The sequence below is a fragment of the Hyperolius riggenbachi genome, chromosome 2 (genome assembly GCF_040937935.1).
Source record: "Hyperolius riggenbachi isolate aHypRig1 chromosome 2, aHypRig1.pri, whole genome shotgun sequence".
NCBI lineage: Eukaryota > Metazoa > Chordata > Amphibia > Anura > Hyperoliidae > Hyperolius > Hyperolius riggenbachi.
This window is the reverse complement of record NC_090647.1, coordinates 217,001,775-217,022,711: the sequence shown is the minus strand read 5'-3', so window position 1 is coordinate 217,022,711 and position 20,937 is coordinate 217,001,775. Positions and strand designations below refer to the sequence as shown.

Genomic DNA, 20,937 nt, shown 5'->3' with positions numbered 1-20,937 from the left:
AGAGATTGACATCCTCCCCCTCCTCTAGCCAGTTGTACGCCGACAGACTGACTTCCGCAAACCCAGGACGACCAGGAGGGCAGCAAACAACACAAGCCGCAGCTAGTGCCCAAAAGGGAATGGTATCGGCAGTGTCCTTGGAGTGGGAAAATTTTCTGACACCCATGCAGCAGCAGCCCACAGAACAGCAAGCGTGCAGATCCACCTCCAACACCGATCGCCTGGAGAAGATGGTCAAGGACTACATGTCAGATGGCGTAGCTGTATCTAACAATCCATCTGCACCCTTCAACTATTGGGTATCGAAGCTAGACACCTGGCACGAACTGGCAATGTACGCAATAGAGGTGCTGGCTTGCCCGGCAGCCAGCGTTATGTCGGAACGCTGTTTCAGTGCTGCCGGAGGCATCGTCACAGATCGGCGTATCCGCCTCTACACAGAAAATGCAGACCGTCTGACTCAAATTAAAATGAATCAATCCTGGATTGGAAACGACTACGCAACACTCCAGGACCCCAACCAAGTAACATGACCAATGAACATCTGGGATGGTTTAGCGTTTCCGGTCCCTGTTTATTGAACCTCTCATCTGTATTACATTTATGACTGCATGGCGGCAAAAAGCATTGCTGCTATAGCCGCATGCTTTTTGTCCTCATGCAAGGCCTGGGTTGTTGTGTCTCAAAAAGCGTGGCCTTCTCCTCCTTCGCCTCCTCCTGTTCCATCACGTGTGCTGCTGCTGCTGCTGCTGGGTTAGCGTTACCGCTCCCTGTTTATGGAACCTCTTCTCTTTATTACATTTATGACTGCATGGCGGTAAAAAGCATGCTATCCGCACGCTTCTTGTCCTCATGCAAGGCCTGGGTTGTTGTGTCTGAAAGCGTGGCCTTCTCCTCCTGCGCCTCCTCCTGTTCCATCACATGTGCTGCTGCTGCTGCTGCTGGGTTAGCGTTACCGGTCCCTGTTTATGGAACCTCTTCTCTTTATTACATTTATGACTGCATGGCGGTAAAAAGCATGTTACCTGTGCAAAGAAACATGACATTTTCAGCATTTAAAAGACCGTTTTTCCTTTGAAACTTTACAATCAATTTTCTCAAAAACTATAAGCTCTTTTTCAAATATTTTTTTCCCTCTTGTACCCACTCCCAAGGTGCACATACCCTGCTAATTTGGGGTATGTAGCATGTAAGGAAGCTTTACAAAGCACGAAAGTTCGGGTCCTCATTGACTTCCATTATGTTCGGAGTTCGGCGCGAACACCCGAACATCGCGGCGATGTTCGGCGAACGTTCTCGAACCCGAACATCTAGGTGTTCGCCCAACACTAGTCCCAGTGACACTTGTGTTGCATAGACCTGATAATTCATACAGTGTGTGTGCCACTGCCAGGCCCAACACATTCAGTGACTACTTTTGTGTGTGGCAAGTGCACATTGTAATACCCATTACTGCATATACCTACCTACCTGTTCACAGTGCACCCACCTACCTACATGAGTTGAGCGCCTGCAGTGTCACTGTGCCTGTCCGCTGACCGCTACCTGTCTGTGTGTGACAGGTGAACATTGTAATACCTTTCACTGCATATACCTAACTACCTGTTCACAGTGCACCCACCTACCTATGTGAGTGCACGCAGTGTCACTGTGCCTGTCCGCTACCTGTCTGTGTGTGACAGGTGCACATTGTTTTTGGTCACTACCTCGGGACGTGCATGCCATGCCTGCTGCCTTCCTTGGATGTGTGGTAGCCGTTCCTGCTCCTTTGTCCACAGCGTGCCTGCTGCCTTCCTTGGATGTGTGGTGGTGGGTAGCCGTTTCTTAGGCTCCCACTACGGACCGGTATCGAACCAGGATTCCCCGGCCATTACCCGTGGTCACTCACAATGGCAGACTTGCCCTCCATAAAAGATACTCGTTGCAGGTACTGAACAACAAGCAAAACAAGTATTTAAAAAAATAGATGTAAGCTTTAACAATGGTAGAGAAAGAACCATCGAAAGTTGATAAGGCAGTCAGACATTACCTGACATCACTGAGTGAGGAAGAGCAATCTCGCCATGGTGCGCACCAGTCCAGCACGGCTGTCACTACACAAACAGCTGTTTGTGTTGCGTTTCACAAAGTTTGGTGCGTTAGTGTGAAGCAGTACTCTAATTACACTCCCCGATTTATGTATACACATGCAAGATGTTTTAAAGCACTTTAGGCCTGCAATTTAGCATTCAATGTGATTTCTGCCCTTAAAACACTGCTTTGCGTCCAATCCAGATTTTTCTCTGGGACTTTTGGCGAGTATCCCACTCCGCCATGCCCCCTCCAGGTGTTAGACCCCTTGAAACATCTTTTCCATCACTTTTGTGGCCAGCATAAATTTTTCTAGTTTTCAAAGTTCGCCTCCCCATTGCAGTCTGTTGTGGTTCGCGAAAGTTCGCGCGAACCAAACTTTCGTAGGAGATTCGCGAACCGAAAATCGGAAGTTCAGGCCATCTCTACACACACACACACACACACACACACACATATATATATAGTATACACACACACACACTTTTTCAAAATCCCACCTCCCTCTTCCATTCCTGTTTCATGCCAGGCATCCACGTGACAAACAACAGCTCTGTCCTAGACAGTAGGCGCTTGGCCCTTCTAGTGACACAGCATTGTGTATCTCCGATCTTGATTGCCTGAGGAAGTGGGCTGTTGACCCGCGAAACGCATTGCATACCTGGAGAACTTATAATAAATTTTACTGTTGGTTTCTAACGGCTTATTGGCTTGTCATTGTGTACCTGAGGGTGGAGTCCACCTACCCCCTCCTTTTAAAACAGTTTTTAGCTTTTTTATACTACTTTGGCACCTCTGTTACTACCATTTATCTATTGATATTGTCCACCCTGGGTGGAGGGGTGTATCCCCAACTTTTCCTATCTACAGAGAGCGACTTCTTATTACCTGAGTGGGGTCAGGTTATAATTCTCCCCACCTGCACATCCAGTGGTTGCCTTTGAGGTAACCTATCTTTGTGAGTATATCACTATTATCTAGACTATACTTCATTTATCTTGACATACTACACCATATTGGGCTCTCGGTTTCATCTTTTGTGTTTCCAAAAGGAGAAAAGGAGGATGCACAAGGGGACAGAAAGATCCAGGGGTGGGGAGAGGTGGCACAGAGGAGCATGGCAGCTGCCTGCAACTTATGCTACCCAGATGCAACAGAAGCAGGTAATATAACACACTGGGGGAGGGGCTTAGTCTGAGGGTGGGTCTTTTTTTTGGGTTTGGGGCTTAATCCAGGGGCATGGGGCCCCCAGGACCAATAGTGCTCCAGGCAATGGCCTGTAATGCCTATGCCTAAAAAGCCCCTGCTGCCCATATTACAAGATTCTTCCAACCTGATGAAGCAAACCTGTATAGAATATTCTGAGCAGCTGCACACTGTCACACTCTCTCTCTGGGGTCTGCCTGACACTATCGAGGAGGCAGACATTCAGGCACAGTGGCAGAAGTTCAGGGTACTAACTTCAAACCTTTTGTCTTAAAAAATGCCACTAATTTAGCTGTGCTTGGAAGTCAGGTTTTAAATTTTTCTCATCCTGCAGTTTTTTCAAAAGAAGAAAAACAACGTTCTGGAAAGAAGAGATCTCAGTGTAAAATTTGCAATGGAGCATATGCATGGCTCTGTAGCTATACCACATTCTGCCTGCCATATTTAAAAAATAAAATGAATTAAAAAAAAAAAAATTCAGTTGCATGAGTTTCCCAATACGGTTTTTAGATTTGGAACAAATTTAAAAAGGTGCTCAGGCTGGAGAACCATTATCATGTACTTTTCCCTTAACTAAAAATGGCATTGTCATGAACAGCTCTTAAATAGAATACTTAAAGTGTCTCATTGATTATAATAAGGTCTGTAAAAAGCCCTTAGAATGATCAGGAGGAAAGTAACAGATCATAATTCCCATTGATAAAAGTAATTGTAACGAAAAATCTGCAACGCCGGATGGATTGCGGAAATATGGTCGCATCCAGTCCGGCAAGCGGACCTTCCAACGCGGGATGCGGAAATTCGTCCGCATCCGCTGCGCACACCCGTCCGAGCACTCTGCTCCAAACTCACCAACATGCTGTTCACCAGGGTTCTGCCATCTTGCCTCTAGGGGGTGCGGCCGCACACCAGACACGCCTTTATACTCTTAGAAAGCGTGTCAGCTGACCTGGAGGTCAGCTGACATTTTAGCCTGCTCTGATTGGTTGCTGCCTGGGGTGGAGACTTCTCTACCAGGCAGTATATAAGGAAGTGCTTTTCAGTCACCTTTTGTCTGTGTTTGCGATACCCTGTGTCAGCACTCAGACCTTAGACTAGATCCCAGGTGTTGAAACCAAGGACTTCACACCTAGACTAGGAGATTATTATTATTGTTATTGATTCTCTGTGTATGATTCTGTGCCTGTCTTGACTTCTCTTCTGCTTCCTGATTCTGTACTCTGCCAGCCCGTACCGTTAACGACTATTGGCTTGGTTCCTGACTATTCTCTCGTCTCACGTCTCTGTACTGTTGCCGCCTGTACTGTTGCCGAACCTCTTTCTGTCTGACCTTGCTCCCTTCAGTGGAACGTCTCCTACTGTTGGGTTATTATCTGAGGCTTGCCTCCCTGAGACGCCGGCCCTAGCAGACCGTTACTGCCAGAGGCTGAGATTCCTCCACTGCCACTTTGGGGGATCTCACACACGGGGTTCCCATTCAGAGGTAACCACACCTCTGAGGAATTGCCGTGTGGTGGATATTTCCACAACTTTGTGAATATTTACTGCTTTGTATATTTTCATGTTGTTCGTGTGTCCACTGCTTTACATCTACCCGCATTATTAGCAATTCCGCAGATTGCTATATAATCGGGTCTATCCTTGTATTATTGGCGATACTGCGGATCCCCAATAATCAAGGTTCGGGGTGTGACACTGGTCTGAGTAGATCATTTCAGGCACTTACCGTGTTAGTGAGCCTTCCGCTGATTTACCATCAGGAAGATACTTACTATTTCACTCTAACATATCTGCATTAGTGGTGATTCTGTATATCACCACTTAATCAGATATTTGTGCCTCTTGCTGACACCAATCGTTACAGAAACACAGACCATAAAGAAGTAAGATGGAGGGGGTGATAAACCAGCTTCAGACTGTAAGGGCAGAGTTAGAACAGCTGAAGATTACTGTAACTGCACAGCAGGCTCAGATTACTCAGTTAAATGAGACTGTCCAAAGGTTGCAATCACCACTTAACGTTCTACCTCCCCCGGCTCTTAGCGAGCCTAAAATGAACATTCCTGAGAAATTTTCAGGCACAAGGTCAGATTTCCAGAATTTCCGTCACAGAGTGCTGTCTTACTTTGAGATGAAACCTGTGTCCTCGGGAACCGAGGCTCAGAAGGTCACTCTTATCAAGACTCTATTGCATGCAGATTCCCAGACGTGGGCTTATGGCTTACCTGATGAGCATCCTGCTCTGTCTTCTGTCCAGGAGTTTTTTAAGGCCATGGCGGTCATCTACGATGATCCAGATAGTGCCGCCACGGCCGAACGTAAGCTCAAAAACCTTAGACAAGGACGCAGTACTGCTGAGGAGTATGCGTCAGAGTTTAGGAAGTGGGCTGTGTCCTCTAGATGGGAGCGATATGCACTCTTGGATAGATACCTAGATGGGTTGTCAGAAGCAGTAACTGACGTGATGGTTAGTCATCCGGAACCCAAAGATCTAGATGAGGCTATTACGCTGTCTATTAAAATAGATAGGCGTCTGAGGTACAACAAGAAGGGCAGGTACCCCATGTACTCTAGGACTTCTGGGGCCAGTAGCTCGGCAGCAGTTGAGACTGAGGAGCCGATGCAGTTAGGCCACGGGCGCCTCACGGAGGCGGAAAGGTCAAGAAGACGCAGAGAGGGTCTTTGCATGTACTGCGGGGAAAAGGGCCACATTGCACAAAACTGTGGTAGGAAGTCGGGAAACTCCTCGGCTTAGGTGTGGTAGGGGGTACCACCCTAAGCGGAATTGTTTTACCTCCAAAACAAGAAAAAATTTTATTGCCCTGTTCCCTAAATTGGGAAGGGAAGAACTTTCCTACCACAGCATTTGTAGATTCCGGGTCAACAGCTAACTTTTTAGATTTAAGCTTTGCTTTAAGTTTAAATATCCCTGTACTTCCGGTAGGAAGACATTTATATGTTACAGCGATTGATGACACTCCTTTGCAAGGAAAGTCCCCACTGTGTCAGACACCTCCCCTCTCGCTGCAAGTGGGAGCTCTGCACAGGGAGGTCATACAGTTTTTCGTTTTAAAGATGTCTACCTCTACGGTGATACTAGGGTTGCCCTGGTTACGATTACATTCTCCTCAGTTTGATTGGGGGAATGGGCAGTTGACTACTTGGTCGCCTTATTGTACACAACATTGTTTACAGAATGTAGTTTTGTGTTCTACTAAGATTCAAGTGGAAGGAGTACCTCCACAATATCAGGAATATGCTGATGTCTTTTGTCCTAGGGCAGCAGATCAATTACCCCCCCATAGACCTTTTGATTGCCCAATAGATTTGAAACCAGGAACCATGCCACCCAGGGGCCACCTATACAACCTCTCGTCCCCGGAAAAATTGGCCATGGACGAGTACATTCAGGAGAATTTGCAGAAGGGTTTCATCCGCCCTTCAAGATCTCCTGCAGGAGCGGGATTCTTTTTCGTTCAGAAAAAAGATGGTGGTTTGCGCCCCTGTATTGACTACAGGGGTCTAAATAAGATCACGATTAAGAATCGGTATCCACTACCGCTAATCGACGATTTATTTACACAGGTTCCCGGGGCTTCTGTTTTCACTAAGTTGGATCTAAGGGGGGCCTACAATTTGATCCGTATCAGGGAGGAAGATGAATGGAAGACGGCATTCAACACTCCCAAGGGGCATTACGAATACTTGGTGATGCCCTTTGGGTTGTGTAACGCTCCTGCAGTTTTTCAGGAGTTCGTCAACGAGATTTTTAGGGAGGTACTGGGTCGCTTTGTAATCGTCTACTTAGATGATATCTTAATATTTTCTAAAAATATCACGGAACACCGCCAACATGTGAAGTATGTGTTACAAAGACTCAGGGAGAATCAATTGTTTGCGAAATTAGAGAAATGTGTTTTTGAGGTAAAGGAGATTGCCTTTCTTGGTTACATTATCTCTACATCAGGGTTGTCCATGGATCCCAAAAAGGTCTCTGCTGTAAGGGATTGGCCACAACCATCTGGGCTTAAAGCACTACAGAGATTCTTGGGATTCGCAAATTATTATAGAAAATTTATCAAGGGGTTCTCTTCGGTGGTGTCTCCGCTTACTAATTTGACAAAAAAAGGGGCTGATGCCACTCATTGGTCAGAAGAAGCAGTTGGGGCATTTTCCTCTCTGAAAGAGGCATTCTGTTCTGCTCCCATATTACGTCATGTAGATGTTGCTTACCCATTTATAGTGGAGGTGGATGCCTCGGAGGTTGGAGTAGGAGCAGTATTGTCTCAACGTTCAGGACTTCAGGGCAAGCTTCATCCCTGTGCTTTTTTTTCCAGAAAATTCTCTCCTGCCCAGAGAAATTATGATGTTGGAAACAGGGAATTATTAGCCATCAAGCTTGCTTTTGAGGAGTGGCGCCACTGGTTAGAGGGGGCGGAGCATGTAATTACTGTGTACACGGATCATAAAAATTTACAGTACATTGAAAAAGCTAAAAGACTCACCCCCAGACAGGCTAGATGGGCTCTCTTTTTCTGCCGTTTTAATTTTATAATTACATTCACACCAGGGAGTAAGAACGTTAAAGCGGACGCCCTTTCTCGTTGTTTTGAACCTGAAACTGCTCCATCTCCTTCCTCAGAAAGTATTCTGTCGAAAGAGATCATCCTGGCAGCCACTGAGATAGTTGAAGACCTTCCTAGCCTCTTAAGTCCTTTTCAATTAGAAGTGCCAGAAGGGAAACCAAGAGGGGTTCTTTATGTCCCTTGTACTTTACGTCCCAAAGTGCTGCAGTTGTTTCATGGACACAAGAATGCTGGACACCCTGGCATTACCCGAACCCAAGAATTGTTGTGTAGATCTGTCTGGTGGCCATCTCTACAACAAGATTGCAAGGAATTTGTTAAGACCTGTACCGTCTGTGCCAGGAGCAAACCCTCCCGACTGGCTCCAGTTGGAACTTTGCAGTCTCTGCCCTCCCCTCAGGAGCCATGGACACATATTTCCATGGACTTCGTGGGAGAACTTCCAGATTCCAATGGAAAGACTGTCATATGGGTGGTCACAGACAGATTCAGTAAGATGGCCCACTTTGTGCCTTTGAGTGGTTTCCCTACTGCTCAAAAATTAGCAGATCTTTTTATTCAAAATATCTTTAAATTACACGGCATTCCAGAGAATGTTGTCTCAGACAGAGGGGTCCAGTTTGTCTCTAGGTTCTGGCGGGCCTTCTGTAAGGGGATGGGTATGTCGTTGTCCTTTTCATCAGGTTACCATCCACAGACCAACGGCCAGACAGAGAGGACCAATCAATCTTTGGAACAGTTCCTGAGATGTTATGTGGCGGACGCCCAACACCAGTGGGCGGAGTTTCTACCATTGTCTGAGTTCGCACATAACAATCTCAGGAATGAGTCCTCTGGTTATGCGCCTTTTCAAATTGTCAATGGGAAATCTCCCAAATTTTCTCCTTTGCCAGTGTCGACCTCTCCATTCCCTGTCCTGGAGGAGTGGCAGGAATCTTTCAAGAGGATTTGGGCTAATGTCGGAGAAAATTTAAAAAAGGCTTTCATCATACAGAAGAGGCAGGCAGATAAGAGACGGTCTGCGGAGTGGGAGTTTAAACCAGGAGACAGAGTTTGGATATCAACTCGTCATATAGCTCTGAGGCAGCCATCCGCGAAACTGGGGCCCAGGTATATTGGACCATATCCAATTTCCGAAAGGGTTAATCGTGTTACTTACAGAGTCAGGTTACCGCAGTCTCTAAAGGTGGGGAAAGCCTTTCATGTGTCACTCCTGAAACCAGCTGTTCAGGTGGATTCCCCCCCTCCTCACCCTGTCATGGTTGATGGTGAGCCTGAATGGGAGGTTGAGGAGATCTTGGACTCCAGACGAGTTCAGGGTTCAGTGCAGTATTTGGTGCATTGGAGAGGGTACGGTCTAGAGGAAAGATCCTGGGTCAAAGCAGGTGATTTACATGCTGATAAACTTAGGAGACGGTTCCATGAGCTCCATCCTGACAGGCCAGGTGGGACGTGTCCGGAGTCCACGCCTAGAGGGAGGGGTACTGTAACGAAAAATCTGCAACGCCGGATGGATTGCGGAAATATGGTCGCATCCAGTCCGGCAAGCGGACCTTCCAACGCGGGATGCGGAAATTCGTCCGCATCCGCTGCGCACACCCGTCCGAGCACTCTGCTCCAAACTCACCAACATGCTGTTCACCAGGGTTCTGCCATCTTGCCTCTAGGGGGTGCGGCCGCACACCAGACACGCCTTTATACTCTTAGAAAGCGTGTCAGCTGACCTGGAGGTCAGCTGACATTTTAGCCTGCTCTGATTGGTTGCTGCCTGGGGTGGAGACTTCTCTACCAGGCAGTATATAAGGAAGTGCTTTTCAGTCACACTTTGTCTGTGTTTGCGATACCCTGTGTCAGCACTCAGACCTTAGACTAGATCCCAGGTGTTGAAACCAAGGACTTCACACCTAGACTAGGAGATTATTATTATTGTTATTGATTCTCTGTGTATGATTCTGTGCCTGTCTTGACTTCTCTTCTGCTTCCTGATTCTGTACTCTGCCAGCCCGTACCGTTAACGACTATTGGCTTGGTTCCTGACTATTCTCTCGTCTCACGTCTCTGTACTGTTGCCGCCTGTACTGTTGCCGAACCTCTTTCTGTCTGACCTTGCTCCCTTCAGTGGAACGTCTCCTACTGTTGGGTTATTATCTGAGGCTTGCCTCCCTGAGACGCCGGCCCTAGCAGACCGTTACTGCCAGAGGCTGAGATTCCTCCACTGCCACTTTGGGGGATCTCACACACGGGGTTCCCATTCAGAGGTAACCACACCTCTGAGGAATTGCCGTGTGGTGGATATTTCCACAACTTTGTGAATATTTACTGCTTTGTATATTTTCATGTTGTTCGTGTGTCCACTGCTTTACATCTACCCGCATTATTAGCAATTCCGCAGATTGCTATATAATCGGGTCTATCCTTGTATTATTGGCGATACTGCGGATCCCCAATAATCAAGGTTCGGGGTGTGACACTGGTCTGAGTAGATCATTTCAGGCACTTACCGTGTTAGTGAGCCTTCCGCTGATTTACCATCAGGAAGATACTTACTATTTCACTCTAACATATCTGCATTAGTGGTGATTCTGTATATCACCACTTAATCAGATATTTGTGCCTCTTGCTGACACCAATCGTTACAGTAATGTCAGATTTTATACATCACCGACACCGTATTTCATTGTCCATATATTACACATCTTCACTCACCCATGCGCCATCAGAACTTTCATGGGTGTCCAGCTTTGAGGTAGACACACAACCCATTTAAATAGAGTTGTTATACAACTTTTACTATGTTTTAACTGCATCTGGCTATTTATGCAAGTCTGATATATCTGCGGAAAAAAAAAATCATGACAAAATACAAGCCTGAATACACATAATACTGATGTATTTTTAGGCGGAACTGAAAACTGTATAAAAAAAAAAAAAATAATAATAGTTTCACTTTCCTGGGGCTTCTGCCAGCCCCCTGCAGCCGACCTGTGCCCTCGCAGTCCTGGACCGATTCTCCGTTCCCCCGCCGCGGCTCACTTTTTTCCCTTAACGGAGAATGGCTTGTAAGTCTACCTCCATTGCGCCCTGGCCACACGTATCCTAGTACGCGTTCCTGTAGCCAGGAGCACCCTGCGCAGTACGGGAAAATCTCTACTGCGCAGAACGCGTCCGGCTACGTGAGTGAGAACGAGGAGGCAGTGCACTCGAACTGCGTGAAGTGAAAGTGAGCCACAGCGTGGGACCAGAGCATCAGTGAGTGACTGTGTGGGAAGAGGTCAGCTGCAAAGGGCTGGCAGAAGCCCCAGGTAAGTGAAACTTTTTTTTTTTTACAGTTTTGAATGGAGTGAGGACACAAAAATAAAAACCTGACAAGAGTGGGAAAATAAAAACTCTTCCACACTCATAGCAGTCATCTGTGCTCCCATTGGAGAGATTCCACCATACTTCCTGTTCTTGGGAGCGGAAGCAAGCAAAACTCATCCTAGGTACACAATACCAATAATATAATCATACTTTGAAGAAATTATCAGTGGAGTTTTACTTAACTGTGTAGACTAATGGAATTGAACACTAAGCATTCACCAAGAGAGGCTTCCAAAAAGTAGGAAGACGAATGTTAAAAGTGCAATCTGCATTACAGCAAAATTATAGTAGTGAAAATGGTTAAAACTTTACTTTTTAACAAGCAGCCTGTTCCTGTTATGACTTTGCCCCGCATGACAGCCCTCATCACAAGGATAGCTGTGCCTCCTCTCCCCTCCTCTATGCAATGATGACAGTGCAGATGTTAATGGCACTTTAGAAGGGATAAAAAAATGACAGCAAGGGAATAAGCATTGCAAGGAGTGATCACTGCTAGACTGATGCTGTATTTACAAGCATCTGCTATTATTGAACTAAAAATAATATTCCTGAGACCTAGAAGTTTCCATTCAGGGGATTTGTTTTAACGTTTGTTGGTAAAGCTGCTATTGTGCATCCACTGGTATTGGACCTCAGATGCCTAATAGTATTTATAGCCCAGACTATACACATAAAGGACATTAGGGCAACTGTAATGAGGGATATGGAGGCTGCCATATGCATTTCCTTTTACACAATACAAATTGCCTGGGTATCCTGCTGATCCTCTGCTTCTAATGAGGGCCAGATTTCTGGGAAGGCCACAAAGGCCATGGAAACAAAATCAGATAAGATCAGAAGGACGGCACTACTTGGAGAAAGAAGAGGTCATATGTTAAAGTAAAGTATCTCTTCTGGTCCGCAGCGCAACGCCCTGCTCTGTATTGATGAATAAATCTCGCTTAAGCTCTTATATTCAAGCAGGGGCATGTGTGCCCCTGCTAAACCGCCGCTATCCCGCGGCTGAACGGGGGTCCCTTACCCCCCAAATCCCCTCCGTGGTGCCCGGGGATCTCTTCCTGGTGAGGCAGGGCTAATGGCCGCAGCCCTGCCTCACATGCGTCTGTCAGCGCGTATCTCTGCCTCTCCCCTGCCCCTCTCAGTCTTCCTTTACTGAGAGGGGCGGGGGAGAGGCGGCGATCTGCCGCTGATAGATGGCGCTGAGAGGCAGTGCTGCAGCCATTAGCCCTGCCTCCAGCAGCAGCAAAATCTACGACCAAGTTGGTCGTAGATTATGCAAGGGGGGATTTGGGGGTGAAGGGACCCCCGTTAAGCCGCGGGATAGCGGCGTTTTAGCAGGGGCACACATGCCACTGCTATATATAAGCTCTGAAGCGAGATTTATTCTCGCTTCAGAGTCTCTTTAAATTTGTAGCAGTAGAGTATTGTACAGTCTTAGTCTTCAGTGAAAGCAGAAAGTTTTTAATCAGGATTATATCATTTATTGGCTATTATGGCTAACTTAAAAGAAAAAGAAAAAGCTTTCTGTTACTAAGCCGCCTTCTTCCTGTATACTGACAAGATGCTGCCGTTTGCCACTTACCTCTTCTCTGTTTTACATGGGATTCTCTCCATTAGACTGCCCTGTCATTTGTTTGTGGCTCTGACTGCAGCTGGTGGCACAGAGGACAAAGAAGCATCGCATACTCTGTTCACTCGAGCTCCTTGTAATTTTGCACCCATCTGGACGTGCAAAGCAGCCAAGACCAGGAGTGTTATGACTATGCTTACTTGACAAGTACTGCTCATACATGACCATCACTTCTGAAGTATTCATGCCCAGAACAGTATTGGCTGCTGTGCACCTGTGGGCAGGGAGCGCGAGTGGACAGAGCATTGCTTCTTTGCTGAATGGAAGGCAGAGCAGCACAATGGAAAGGAGCCCATTCAAACCAGTGATCACTAGTAAGGTTCTCGGACAGAATAGTGTTGGGGAAGGGGGGGGGGGGCAGTTGGTGGTACCTGGCCTTGGGCGCTGGAAAGTACAAATCCGGCCCTGACTAATACTTTTCGCCATAGATCCTAATCAAGTAAAAGCATATCAGATGTTTCTGACATTATTTCCAGATCTGAAAACATTATCTGCATGCTTGTTTCTAGTGTGATTCAGACACTACTGCAGCCAAATAGATCAGCAGGGCTGCCGGGCAACGGTTATTGTTTAAAAGGACATTGAATATGGCAGCCTCCATATCCCTCGTTACAGTTGTCCTTTAATCTTCTCTTAGGCTGCCTTCACACATATTCCTTCCATTTTGGGATTTGTTTTCCAAGTTTTTCCATATTTTTAATTCTGCATTTTGCGATTTTTTACTTTTTCTTTTTTGTTCGCTTTTTCCATTACAATTTGTCCATGCATATCAAAGTTAAATTTACATGAAATTGTGTGTAGACAGTTGCATGCAAATATTCATAATTTGAATTTGGAATGCTAAAATTTGCAAAGCCCTCTGACTTGCATCGTATGCAAATCACGTCCGTTGCAGAAAAAAAAGCAGTTTTTTCTGCATAAAATTTCCATACAAAATTTGCAAAGCAATGCAAGACAAATGCAATGCAATTTTTTTGCAATACAATACAAATCAAAACAACACAAACAAAACACACATGGCATGCAATATCTGTTATGTGGGAAAGATGCCTTACTCTGACCCTGATCATAACTTTGCTGTCTCCAAGCATGTCCTCTCCCTGTAAATGAAGCATGCAATATCAAAGTTTCAGTTGTCAATAGCTCCTCTTATACAGTATGTACATAATGATCTGCAGATGGACAGCTCAACTCCTCTAACCAAGTGACTGCAATTTTTATTTTATTTTATTTTTTTTTGCATGCAGTACCACCACTTACCTACTGTGTGGGACCATCTCATTACAGTGCTATGTAAAATTATTATTAATTTATAAAGCTCCAACATATTCTGGTGCTGTACATATTCAAAGTAAAGTACTAAATATTGTCATACACCATAATTAGACTTAAAATTCTGTGCTAGCATTTCAAATGAAAGGGAACCCGAAACAAGAGGTACTGTATATGAAGCCTGTCATACTTATTTACAATGTCTGTTGCCTGGAAGTCCTGTTGATCCCACAGTAGCGTTTGTTGGCATCAGTAGTGTTTAACAAGAACAGCAACTTGCTTGTTTTAAGTGTGTTTCAGATTTATTTTTTTTTGTCAGAAACACCTGGGGCTTGATTCACAAAAAAAGAGTGCGAACTGTTAGCATGGCCGTTTTCGCTCAAATGTTCGCGTTTGTGCATGATCGCGAATTTTCGCACACAATTAAACATTACATTTTCACGCAAAATCTGTATCGTTGTCACGTGCAAACGCGAGATTTCGCGCGAAACCAATTTTGCACAAAAATTTGCGCGAAAAACGGCCATGCTAACAGTTACATACATAGTTACATAGTTATTTTGGTTGAAAAAAGACATACGTCCATCGAGTTCAACCAGTCAACAGTTAGCACTCTTTTGTGAATCAAGCCCCTGATCCGCTGCATTCTTGTTCAGGGTCCATAGCTAAATGTATTTGAGGCAGAGGATCAACAGGACTGCCAACTAGTATAGTTTAAAGGGAAGGTTCAGGGACTACAAAAAAAATAAAAATCCAGATCCACTTACCTGGGGCTTCCTACAGCCCGTGGAAGGCAGGAGGTGCCCTCGGCGCCGCTCCGCAGGCTCCCGGTGGTCTCCGGTGGCCGACCCGACCAGCGTTCCACGTCGGTGCGCTGACGTCGTCGGACGCCCTCCGGGCTGTACTGCACAGGCTCAGTAGTTCTGAGCCTGCGAAGTACAGCCCGGAGGACGTCCGATGACGTCAGCGCACCGACGTGGAATGCACAATGGAGCGCAGAAGAGGCCCGACCTGGCCAGGTCGGGTCGGCCACCGGAGACCACCGGGAGCGGCGCCGAGGGCACCTCCTGCCTGCCACAGGCTGGAGGAAGCCCCAGGTAAGTGGATGTGGATTTTTATTTTTTTTTTGTAGCGTCCCTGAACCCTCCCTTTAAAATTAAATATGTCAGCCTTCATATCTCTCTCACTTCGGGTTCTCTTTAAAGCAGAATCTTTCCTATCTTAGTCATTATTTTAAAAAAAAGTAATCGTAAAGTACTTCTATTTAATCGGATTAGGTCCGCCTAACCAGTACTGTTTATATTCTCACACACCCAATGCCATGTACACTTTATTTCCTAAAAGAGAAAATTTAGTGTTGAGAGCTGCAGTATAACTTGATTAGTATCAGAAGGCGATAAGCATCCTCTACTAATTCATAATTAATCCATCTACACACAATACAAAAGAGAAAAAAATGTTGGTTAGAAACCAAAATCATTTGCTAAGTACACACTTAACATTTAACACCATTTTCCATTTTGAAGAGAGAAATGAGACAGCCTGAAATATATATAAATAAGGCTTTTGATAGATTTCAGTAAGAGCAATATCATTTGAAGGCAATCCTACAGGAACAGCTTTTATGAAGCAAGTCATTTTCTTCTTTGAAATTAATTCTGCAGAAGGGAGAGCTTAGACAGGGAGAAAATGAATCTCTGTGAATGTCACACTTCGAACAGTGGAGGAACCATTATGTATCACCTTAAATTAAACTGCATTACACTGCGCGCTGAGAGAAAATAGCAACTGACAAAAGGATACCATAGCTTTCCAGAGATGACAGGGCCAACATCTGCCAGGGGCTGCCGTTATCAGGGTACGTGCTGAATAAAATCTGCAGCAATATGACAAACAGGTGATTAACACATTATTTATGCACAGAAAATTAATTTGCTATGTAATCACTGCTGTATAATCAAACACTTATTACACTTAATCTGCAAATGGGAATTAAGGAGTAAAAAATAAAAATATAAAAAAAGCTGCATGCATACATAGCATTACTTTAATTAATGCTTCTTAATAGTTCAAGTTTTGTTGTTAAATATCTATGCATGTGGAGGTTAATGTAGGTATTTATAGCTATGCACATTTCCTAGTAAAGCTAAAGAAAAACAAACAACAAAAAACATTTGTGATCAGTAGGGAAATCACACAGACCAGCATCGTTCTCTTCTTCTCTAATTAAAGGATGACTACAACTATAGTGAGGATTTCTAATGCGATTACCTCTTTAGTTATTCATATAATAACAGCAGGATAAAATAAATCTCAGTGTACGTTGTACAATTAAATAAAATAAGTTCAGAAATGCCACTTTAACATCAGACAGTTTATCATTGGTCAGCAAGGTAGCAGATGGAGCTAGGAATCCTCCCTTTTTATTGGGACACTTACATTATTGCTTCTCGGCAGTAGGTGCAAGGTGACAATTCATAACGGAGTGCAGAGAAGTAATGGCTGTTAGAAGTTTTGATCATTAGCAAGTTACCAAGTGCAAAGAGGAGTCTGTTTCTGTCAGCATGCCGGCTGACAGATGAGGGAGCTGTCAGATAGTGAAAAGTGGCATTTCTGAGCATTTTTCTTAACAGAATATATTGAGGATCTTCTTTTGCATCAACTAGGAAAATGACTAAAAGGGTTTTATATTAGTCCATTAAAACCAAACTCTTGCCAAATCCATTTACATTTTTGATAGATTTTGATAAGATGTGATATTTTGGTTAACTAGTATAAGAGGAGTAAGCAGCACCCGAGGGTGTATAAAATTAGGTTAAAAACAAGTTTAAAAAAATGGGAGAGGTGGCTTGCCTCAAAGACAACTTCATGTAGAAATGAAAATCTACATAGCGGCAAATTTAAAGAGTAGCTACATACTCAAAAGATGTAGGAAGGCTGCTACACACACACTCCACAGGCACCTGGGAGCAGGGAAATCAATGCCAGAATCAAGATAGCAACCAAAGTAATATCCCGCTACACCAGGTGTTAGATAAAAGTAGAAAAGTCTTTATTCTTCAATCCAACATCATAACTATAGCTATGATTAAAGAGCCACACTTTGATCCGATACGCGTGAGCTTTTATTTGCATGTTATGATGTTGGATTGAAGAATAAAGACATTTCTACTTTCGCCCAACACCTGGTGTAGCGGGATATTCCTTTTGGTTGCTAGCTACATACCCATAGCTACTCAAAATCAAAATTTAAATAAGACAGCTGTGACCAGGGCCGGATTTGTACTTTTTACCGCCCAAGGCCAACTATACTGTCTATTTGTTTTTTATATCTGTGTGCCCCAATGAGAATTCTACTTACTTTTCATCATTGGATGTCACAGACAATAACTATTTTAGTAATATGCGTATAGACTGTTATGTTTTCCTTAAGAACTTTTATGTTATGCTTGCTATCTCGTTAATGATGGAACCATTGTGTCACCATGAGAGGCTGATGTGTACCTGCATGATAGAGCTTACAGGTCTTGCAGGGAGGACACAAGTACAGGACAGAGGGTTCAAAGGGTAAATCTGTCCTTGTAGATAGGGATGGCTGCATAGAAAAGCTTTACTGCCCCTCACTGCTCGCCCCTAAATTTCTGGTGCCCTAGGCCATGGCCTATGTGGCCTTGCCAGAAATCCGGCACTGGCTGTGACCGTAGGAGAGGGAGGATTAACATGCCCACGTGGCTGTCTGATCCGATGTGTCTGAGTTCCACGTCACTCCCACGCTTCCTCCTTCAACCAAGAAAGAGGAAGTGTAGCAGTGACATGGAACACGACATGGCATGCAACGTGGGACACATCGTATCAGGCGGCCACATGGGTATGTTAACTTCCCATCTCCCGCAGTCACAGCTGTCTAATATAAATTTCAATTTAGAGTAGCTAAATTGAAATATACACACACAGTGCTGCCCATATTTATTCATACCCCTGACAAATTTTGACTTAAAGTTACTTTTATTCAACCATTTTTGACGGGAAATGACAAAGAGGTCTCACAAAGGATAATAAGACAATGTACAAGAGACATTGTGGAAAAATACATTTCCCAGCTTTTATTTACATTTGAGCAAAACGTGTCCAGTCCAATATTATTCATACCCTTCACAAACTGTCACAGACTGTGGGAAAATCCAAAGTTCTATACCATTCCAAATGGTCCAAGCTGTTCTAAAGCATCCTAATTACCCTGATTAATTGTGAACAGCTGTTTAATCAACTGGTGAAAAACAGCAGCTCTCTACAGTTGGTTTGTGGACAGTCATGGCTAAGACAAAGGAGCTCAGTGAGGGCGGCTGCACCTTGTGGCTGCTCACAAGTCAGGAAAGGGCTAGAAGGCCATTTCTAAATATTTTCAAGTTCAAGTGGCTACAGTGCAAAGTATTATTAAAAAATACAAGATGTTCCGCACTGTGGACTGAGGACGTGGTCGGAAGCCAAAAGTGACACCTGTGCTGGCCAGGAGGATAGTGAGAGAGGTTAAAAAGAATCCAGGGATCACCACCAAAGCCATCCTGGTGAACCTGGGCTCTGCTAGTGGCAATGTCTCAAGGCAGACAATCCAATGGACACTGCACTCTGCTGGGTTCCACAGATGCAGACCAAGGAGGATGCCACTTCACCAGATAAGGCACACAAAAGCTTGCTTTGCCTTTGCAAATGTTCATCTGACAAAGATGACGACTTCTGGTCTTCTGTGTTCTGGTCAGATGAAACAAAAATGTAATTGTTTGGCACAATGATGTTTCCTTCATTTGGCATAAAACAGGAGAAGCCTTAAATCCAAAGAACACCATCCCCACTGTCAAACATGGTGGTGGGAACCTAATGCTTTGGGGGTGTTTTTCAGCCAATGGATCAGGGAACCTAATCACAGTAAACAGCACCATGAAAAAGGAGCAATGCATGAGGATTCTCAACGACAACATCAGGCAGTCTGCAGAGAAACTTGGCCTTGGGCACCAGTGGACATTTCAGCATAATGACAATGACCTAAAACATACAGCAAAAGTGGTGAAGAAATGGTAAGCAGGCAACATTAATGTTTTGGAGTGGCCCAGCCAGAGTCCTGACTTGAATCCAATTGAGAATCTTTGGAGGGAGCGAAAGATCAGGGTGATGGCAAGAAGACCCTCCAACCTCAAAAGATTTGGAGCTCATTACTAAAGATGAATATGTGGAGACGTGCAAAAAGTGGTCTGCAATTATAGGAAGCATTTGGAATTATAGGAAGGGTTTGAATGCTGTAATAGCCAATAAAGGCTTTTCTATTGATTATGGAGAAGGGTATGAATAATTTTGGACTGGACACTTTTTGATCAAATGTAAATAAAGGAGGATATTTTTTTTCCACAATAATGACTCTTGTACATCGTATTATCTTTTGGGAGACATGTATGTCATTTCCCGTCAAAAAAAATTACTACTTTGTTTGAATAAAAGTAACCAAGTCAAAATATGTTCCTCTTTGCCAGGGGTATGAATACTTATGGACAGCACCGTACATATATTGTTTTGGAAAAATGTGCATCTCTTATCCTTCCCCATACATTTGGTATTCTCAAATGAAAAAGCAGTTGCTTTTCTACACGATTGACATGCATGTTTTCTGATTGTAGGCTACTACTCTGAAAGTATGTTCCTCTTCCTGGGATGTACAATTTTTGCAGACAAACATACATTGTGTATTCTACAGTAAAAACAGTAAAATAGGCTTTCCAGAGCCATCTTGTGGAGCCTTTTAGAGTAGAATACTCCTGAGCTACTAGGTCACTAGAGTAAGCCAAGCTATTCTACCAAGGGAGTAATCTGAATGAAAAGTCAGCTGTGAATTGAAAATGACAGCTTCAAAATGGACAAAGGGTGCTTCAGGCCACAGGTAATGTTTGCATATGAGGCACTCACCGAGCAGGCAACAACAATGATGAAGAGTCCAGTTATCTTCAGGTTTTTTAAGAAACACCTTGAAGGAAAAGAATTCAATAAGGATGAAATAATTGAGGCTAGAAGAACATCCAATAATTCTGCTCTCTGATGTCTCCAGCATTTACATCATGCAATCATCCGTTCAATATTTTTCATTAACTGTGCTTTCATTGTTACTATAGACACACGACATTAACAATTCTCTAAAAACATTGGAATGTGTAGCTGGTCTTTTTTTTTGGGGGGGGGGGGGGCGTATTCATTGCAGAGGCACCACATATTAAGTATTCTGTATGAACAAAGTAAGCAGTATTGTTATATTTTATACATCAGGTCTGAGCAACGTATTAATAACCGTTACCGATGCACTTGCAGAGCAAAAAAAGAATTAAAGATCAATTTTTCATCAGGTCAAAGCACAAGCAATTGAGAGGATCAAGAGGGGGCATTAACTAATTTACTAATCATAAGAAGTGGTTTATTCAGCTCTAAGCTTGTTGTTGCTGTTAGCAGAAAGCAATTGCAGAAAATGTTCTTTGCTTACAACCATGATGCCCGGGTTTTAAATCCAGACAAACTAAAAGTGAAAAATTGAGCTTTTATTCTTTTTTTCTTTTCTAGTGCACAAGGTTACTAGCACTTTTGCCTAGATCTGATGTATAAAACATCATACTACTACTTATCTATAGCATACCTAACGATACATGTAGAACATCCTAGAAGCGTTATCACGTAGTGCCTATCCTTGTTTGTCATGACCAACATGTGAGTTGACTTTCAGATTAGGGTCAAGCTGGCAATGTTTGACAATGAGGCTAATAATATTTACTTACACACCAT

The 20,937-nt window shown here is 44.1% G+C and overlaps 1 protein-coding gene across 1 annotated transcript in view; it reads right to left on the bottom strand.

Annotated features, from left to right (window-relative positions):
- Positions 1-20,937, bottom strand: part of OCA2 (OCA2 melanosomal transmembrane protein) — a 489,993-nt gene that overhangs the window by 248,627 nt on the left and 220,429 nt on the right. Inside the window, exons 5-6 of the mRNA XM_068268142.1 lie at positions 20,077-20,134; positions 15,928-16,000 (exon numbers count right to left, since the gene is read on the bottom strand). Coding sequence (XP_068124243.1) covers positions 15,928-16,000; positions 20,077-20,134 — 131 coding nt within the window. The remainder of the gene's footprint in view (positions 1-15,927; positions 16,001-20,076; positions 20,135-20,937) is intronic.